This window comes from Canis lupus, chromosome 17, assembly GCF_003254725.2.
Source record: "Canis lupus dingo isolate Sandy chromosome 17, ASM325472v2, whole genome shotgun sequence".
Taxonomy (NCBI): domain Eukaryota; kingdom Metazoa; phylum Chordata; class Mammalia; order Carnivora; family Canidae; genus Canis; species Canis lupus.
In genome coordinates, this window is record NC_064259.1 from 38,064,754 (window position 1) to 38,070,383 (window position 5,630).

Below are 5,630 nucleotides of genomic sequence, written 5' to 3' on the forward strand. Positions count from 1 at the left end.
TGAGCAAACTAAGCATGAGGGAAAGTGACCCAGCAGCATTTTACAATCACACTCAACGTGTAGACAACTATGGGAAGCATGATTTTTCCCACTTTGTAAGAAAATGTCTAAAACAGCAAGAACCTTTTCAGCACGGCTCTTCGTTGTAATGAGATGTTACCCAAATTCCAGGCTCCATGCACCAGCTTTCCCTTCCCCCTCCTTCTGCAAGTGGTGCCACGGCGGGGATGCCGTCCCAGGGCTGGCCAGCGAACAAGGTGACACCTTTGCAGGGTTTTATTTTCAGTTCTCCCAGGGCCACGGGGGGGGGGGGTGGGTTAGGGGGCTTCCTTGGGAGAGGGAGGATTGCCACGGCACCCCCGAAGGGGCTCCTGCCCATCCTACTGGTAAAATGGCATCAAGGGGCCCCATCGGTTCAAGATGGGGAACTTGACTTTGTGGTGATAAGGACAGAGACAGCCAGGCAGTAGAAAGTAGCCTTTGCCCACGTCCGCCGCAGGCTGGCGCTCAGGCTCCAGGAGGCATGGAAAGCCGGTGCTCTGGCGGCCCCGGTTGGGATCACCTTGGGCCAGGTACAGGGGGTGGCAAGCGGGGTACACGGAACAGCAGATACTGGTGAACCTGCATTCGTCCTCTGCTGCGGTCCCATGGTCCTGCGGGGGGAAGAAGCCGGGCTGCCCCAGGTCTCTGGCGGTCATGTGGAGTGTTCTGAAGGCGGGGTACCCATCCTCTAGCTTGGGCTTGGAGCTGGGGATGGGCCTATACAATTCTTTGTCCCGGAGTTGGGCATCCAGCTTCACCTGCTGTGAAATAAATCACATGCATGGAGGGCTGAGAGAGGTGAGAGGTGAAGCTTCCTTGGCCTCATCCGAGACAGAGCACACTTCTCTTTATTTAAAAAAAAAAAATTAGGGGATCCCTGGGTGGCTCAGCGGTTTTAGCACCTGCCTTTGGCCCAGAGCGTGATCCTGGAGTCCCGGGATTGAGACCCACGTCTGGCTCCTGGCATGGAGCCCGCTTCTCCCTCTGCCTGTGTCTCTGCCTCTCTCTCTCTGTGTCTTTCATGAATAAATAAATAAATAAATAAAGTCTTTAAATAAATAAATAAAAAAAATTTAATTGGTTTTCGAATGGTGATATATATACTATGACCCAGGGAAATACTGAAATAATAGAAAAGGGTTTCTAGTGAAAAAGAAGTCTCTTTCTCAACCCTCCTCCACACTCCCCAGTTTGTACACAAATGATGCGTGTTATAATCTCGCTCTGCATTTTGTTTCCACTAAATAATATATTCCAGAAATTGTTCCATGTTTGTAGAGATTTTCTTCTTATTTTCAATGGAGTTATCTGGAGATAGAAAAGGATTTTTTGAACGAGGCTTAAGAAGAACACCTGATAAAGGGAAAGATGGCAACAGCTGACTATGTTAAAGTGAAAATTTCCATTCACGGAAAGAGTGTTGCCACATGTATAACTGACAAATGGAACATGTCCAGAATATTTAAAGAACTCCTACAAATTAAGAAGAAAAAGACAAGCATCCCAATTAAAAAAAAAATGTGCAAAAGACATGATATCTCACAGAACAATAAATATCCGTAAGCATACAAAAAGATGCTGAACCTCATTAATAAGCAGTGAAATGAGAATTATGAGCACAAGAAAAATATTATTTCAAACCCACCAAATGAGTCAAAATTGGAAAGGCTTTTAATACCGAGTTGGCAGCAAGGTTGGAGAACTACAGAACAGGCTGCCTCTACTGCATCGACACATGCCACTTTGACAAATAGGGATGTTCCCTGTGACAGACAATTGCCCTTCCTGGGGCGGTGGACTCCTGAGCCTTGGGCTGTGCAACCTGCCTGTGGCATGGGGCAGTGGGAGCAGCAGCAGGAAAGTAAAAACTCTGATGTCCAACAGGAGAGGGGACAAATGTATGGTGGCACATTCATGCAATGTGATACTACACAGCAGAAAATGAATAATGTATTATGTGTAATATAATGTTCAGCAAAAATTAAAAGTCACAGAAAAGTACAAATAGTATGATCCAGTATATAATAGAGCTCAAAGGCAAACTTCAATATTTGTTTAAAGAGATACATACTTACAGATTTAAGTGATTTTTTTAAAAGACACACAAGGGAATGATTAATGCAAAAGTCAGTATAGTGGCTACCTCTGGAGGTGGGAAAAGGGAGGGGCCACAGCAGCTCTAGAGGACTTCTTTTTTTTTTTAAGATTTTATTTATTTATTCATGAGAGACACAGAGAGAGAGGGGGGCAGAGACACAGGCGGAGGGAGAAGCAGGCTCCATGCAGGAGCCCAACGTAGGACTCGATCCTGGGATTCCTGGATCATGCCCTGAGCCAAAGGCAGACACCCAACTGCTGAGCCACCCAGGGGTGCCCTCTAGGGGACTTCTAATGTGCTGTTTTCAGCTGGCTGATAATGAGTATACTAGTGTTTGTTTTGTCAACGTTATTTAAACTGTGAATGTATATTATTTACCTCTCATGTGCATGACTTAGCGTTGATGTACATTTTAAAACCTATACCCAAAGCATACCCATAAAAGACTTCTTTAGATCTCCTGGCAACAGATATTGTTCTAAATCAGTGCCCCCAATATCCACACATAATAAAAATGAAGTAAAGATAATTTCAGTGGGCCACTGAACAGAAGATAAGATTGGGTGACTTCTTACCTCTTGTGGTGTGACCCTGGAGTATTTGTCCTTCCCGTAGGGTTGATAGTCAACCATGTAGGAGCTTTGGTATATGTCTAAATCCACAGGGGCCTGCAGGACAAGGGAGAGTATAAGATAGGAGATCCCATCCTGCTATTCTTCCACTCAAAGGCATTCAACGGCTTCTCATTGTCTATAGGACCAAGACCGAGTTTTGGGACTGGCATTCGGAGCCTTCATCATCTGGCTTCTACTGACCTTTACCATCTTGCCCTGCTTGGCTCCCCTCCATGCCTTCTGTTCTCCAACCTCACTACTTTCCACTTTTCACAGGTGCACATGTTCTTATCTCCTGCTGGAAATGCTAGTTGTATTCCTCAAGGCCTGGCAAACTCCTACATAGCCTCCAAAACCCGGATGGAATTTCTCCCCCAAAACAGCTATCCCACACTTTTATTCCTTACCACCGCCCAAATTGAACTCTTTCTCCTCTGCTTTTGTAGTACATTTAGCATCTCTCATTACAGCACTTACTATGGTAATTGTAATTGATTAAATGAAGTATACTAGATTAGGACCTAATCTTTTTCATCTCTGCAGCCTCAAAGCCTAGCATGGAGCCTGACACACTGAGGGTGCTAATAAATGCATGCTGAATACATAAATGAACTCCCAGAAAGTTGTAAATCCTTACTTTCCTCTGCCTATTTTTTAAAAAATATTTTATTTATTTATTCATGAGAAACACACACAGAGAGAGGCAGAAACATAAGCAGAGGCAGAAGCAAGCTCCATGCAGGGAGCCCAATGTGGGACTCGATCCAGGGGCCTCCAGGATCATGCCCTGAGCCAAAGGCAGATGCTTAACGGCTGAGCCACCCCGGCATCCCTCCTCACACACATACACACCATTCCAGAATGACGACCAGAAGGAGCCCCAAGATGCCAGGGCCTGTTTGCTAAAGATGCTCAATGTTGAGGTGGTCACAGGGGACAGAAATCCACAATACTCACCTGTCTGGGGTACACCGCACCTGCCATAGCAGATAACCTAGACACAGACAAGTTGGTTAGCCCTGCTTCTGCCACAGGTCTCTTATCAGGAAAGAGATGGAAAACTGCCATCATCCCCAAAGCTGTGCCACCAAGCACAACCACCCCAATCCTCCTAGCGCCACCCTGCACATTACACAGTCATCCAAGGGTTAATGGCAGCAGCAAGGATAAATGGGCAGGTGGACAGGGGTCCTGGGACAAAGGGGCAGAAGGCCCAGCAGGAATCAGAGCTGATGAGAGCATCAGATTCACCTCTCAAGCAGGGCAGTTAGTGTGCTGGTAAAATCTTTCACAACCACTTTTTTTTTTTTTTTTTTTTTTTTTTTTTAGGAAAATGAATAAACACTGGTTGATAGCATTTACCAATTCCTGAGGTGTAAATGCTCTGACCATGGCCCATTTCAAGCCATCAGCATAATGTCACTAATGCCCAGTCACAAAGATAAACACAGAACGGGCTCCCAGAGCCAGGATGGTCCCACCAAATCAGGGCTCTGGTCTGGCCTGAGGAAGCAGGCTGCAGACCCAGGACTTAGAGGCACCCTGCCTGATTCAGAAACACAAATCATGTTTTCTAGCAGGGATTGGGGATAACCAGGTTGAAGAAAGTTGCAGGGCTCTGCATTCCCAGTTGAGCAATAGCAGCAGATAGGTCCAATCCTGCCCCTTGCTGCCCCCAGCCCTGAAGTCCTAGTGGGGAGCCTTATAGCTGGGCACAGGGGAGCAATCTGAGCTCATCCTATCCAGTGTGCACAGACCCCTAGGTTCTTGATGGGTACTCTGCTTCTGTCCCGCGGAACAGGTCCCTGAGCCTTACTCCATTCAGTGGGCTATGGCTCAGCACGGTGGTTTTGCCAGACCTCAAATAGTCCCCGTGTCCCATCATTTTTGTGCACAAACAGCTCCTTTCCTGGGGCTGGGGGCCAGCTTCAGTGCAAACAGCACCTACCACTCCTTCTCTCCGGGGGACGACGATGCTCCTGCCCCTGCAACTCCAGGTGCCCCTGCTGCATGAAGAGCGCTGCCACTGTGTCCTACTGCCACACCTGTCTTTGAGATGAACCCCCACCTATGTAATGCAGGTTGCTTTGGTCATAGTCCCTGGTCATTGTGATGGGTGATTGGCTAACCTCTTGGGTGTCAATTCCTCTGTTCCTGGCTCACCCTCCCACGGCAAGCCGCTGGTGTTCCAGAAGGCCTGATCCCATGTGAACTCTGACAGCAGCATTAGAAGGTACCGGGGAGACCCCGGCTACCCAATACTCTACAGAATCAGTCTTTTCCAGGAGAGGGAGGTAAACAGAACCCCACATGGCTTTTGACATCAGATCGTGTGCGAATCCATCCACTGCATACCATGGCCCCTCCAGGGTGCTGTTGCCTGAAAAGCTGGCTTGTCCCTCCTCCGTCAAAATTTCACCCTCTTTCACACCTTTAGGCTGGCTGTGATCCAAAAAAGAAAAAATAAGCATTGTTGAGAATATGGAGAAGTTGGATCCTTCGTGTGTTGCTGGTGGGAATGGAAATTAGTGCAGCACTATGGTAGACAGTATGGTGGTTCCTCAAAAACTTACATATTAACATAGAATTACCGTACGATCTTGCAATTCCTCCTTTGAGTGTGTGACCCAAAGAATTGAAAGAAGGGTCTCGGGCAGCCTGGGTGGCTCAGCGATTTAGCGCCGCCTTCAGCCCAGGGCCTGATCCTGGAGACCTGGGATCAAGTCCCACATCCCTGCATGGAGCCTGCTTCTCCCTCTGCCTCTTTTTGTCTCTGTGTCTCTGTGTCTCTCTCTTTAAAAAAAAGATTTTATTTATTTATTCATCACACACACACACACACACACACACACACAGAGGCAGAGACACAGGCAGAG

General features: G+C 47.3%; 1 protein-coding gene across 4 annotated transcripts; it reads right to left on the bottom strand.

Moving 5' to 3' along the window:
- Positions 1-261: 261 nt before the first annotated feature.
- TEX37 (testis expressed 37) lies at positions 262-5,240 on the bottom strand. Of its 4 annotated transcripts, none has more exons than XM_049095733.1 (4): positions 5,110-5,240; positions 3,712-3,748; positions 2,716-2,808; positions 262-803 (listed from the first exon to the last, which is right to left on the bottom strand). In XM_049095733.1, the coding sequence occupies exons 1-4, from the start codon at positions 5,223-5,225 to the stop codon at positions 381-383; spliced, it is 669 nt and encodes a 222-aa protein (XP_048951690.1). In that variant the 5' UTR covers positions 5,226-5,240; the 3' UTR covers positions 262-380. The 4 variants fall into 4 exon arrangements, with proteins under 4 accessions (XP_048951690.1, XP_048951691.1, XP_025309659.3 ...); XM_049095734.1 differs by lacking the exon at positions 5,110-5,240 and adding an exon at positions 4,884-4,996; XM_025453874.3 differs by lacking the exon at positions 5,110-5,240 and adding an exon at positions 4,703-4,833.
- Between the last annotated feature and the right edge of the window lie 390 nt (positions 5,241-5,630).

Bases quoted from the DNA above. Each gene is read 5' to 3' on its own strand.
- TEX37 (XM_049095733.1), bottom strand. From the start codon at position 5,225: ATGCTTATTTTTTCTTTTTTGGATCACAGCCAGCCTAAAGGTGTGAAA. The intron at 2,809-3,711 runs GTGAGTATTGTG...CTTGTCCTGCAG, and splicing joins GTGCGGTGTACCCCAGACAG to GCCCCTGTGGATTTAGACAT. The intron at 804-2,715 runs GTAAGAAGTCAC...TTTATTTCACAG, and splicing joins CCAGGGTCACACCACAAGAG to CAGGTGAAGCTGGATGCCCA.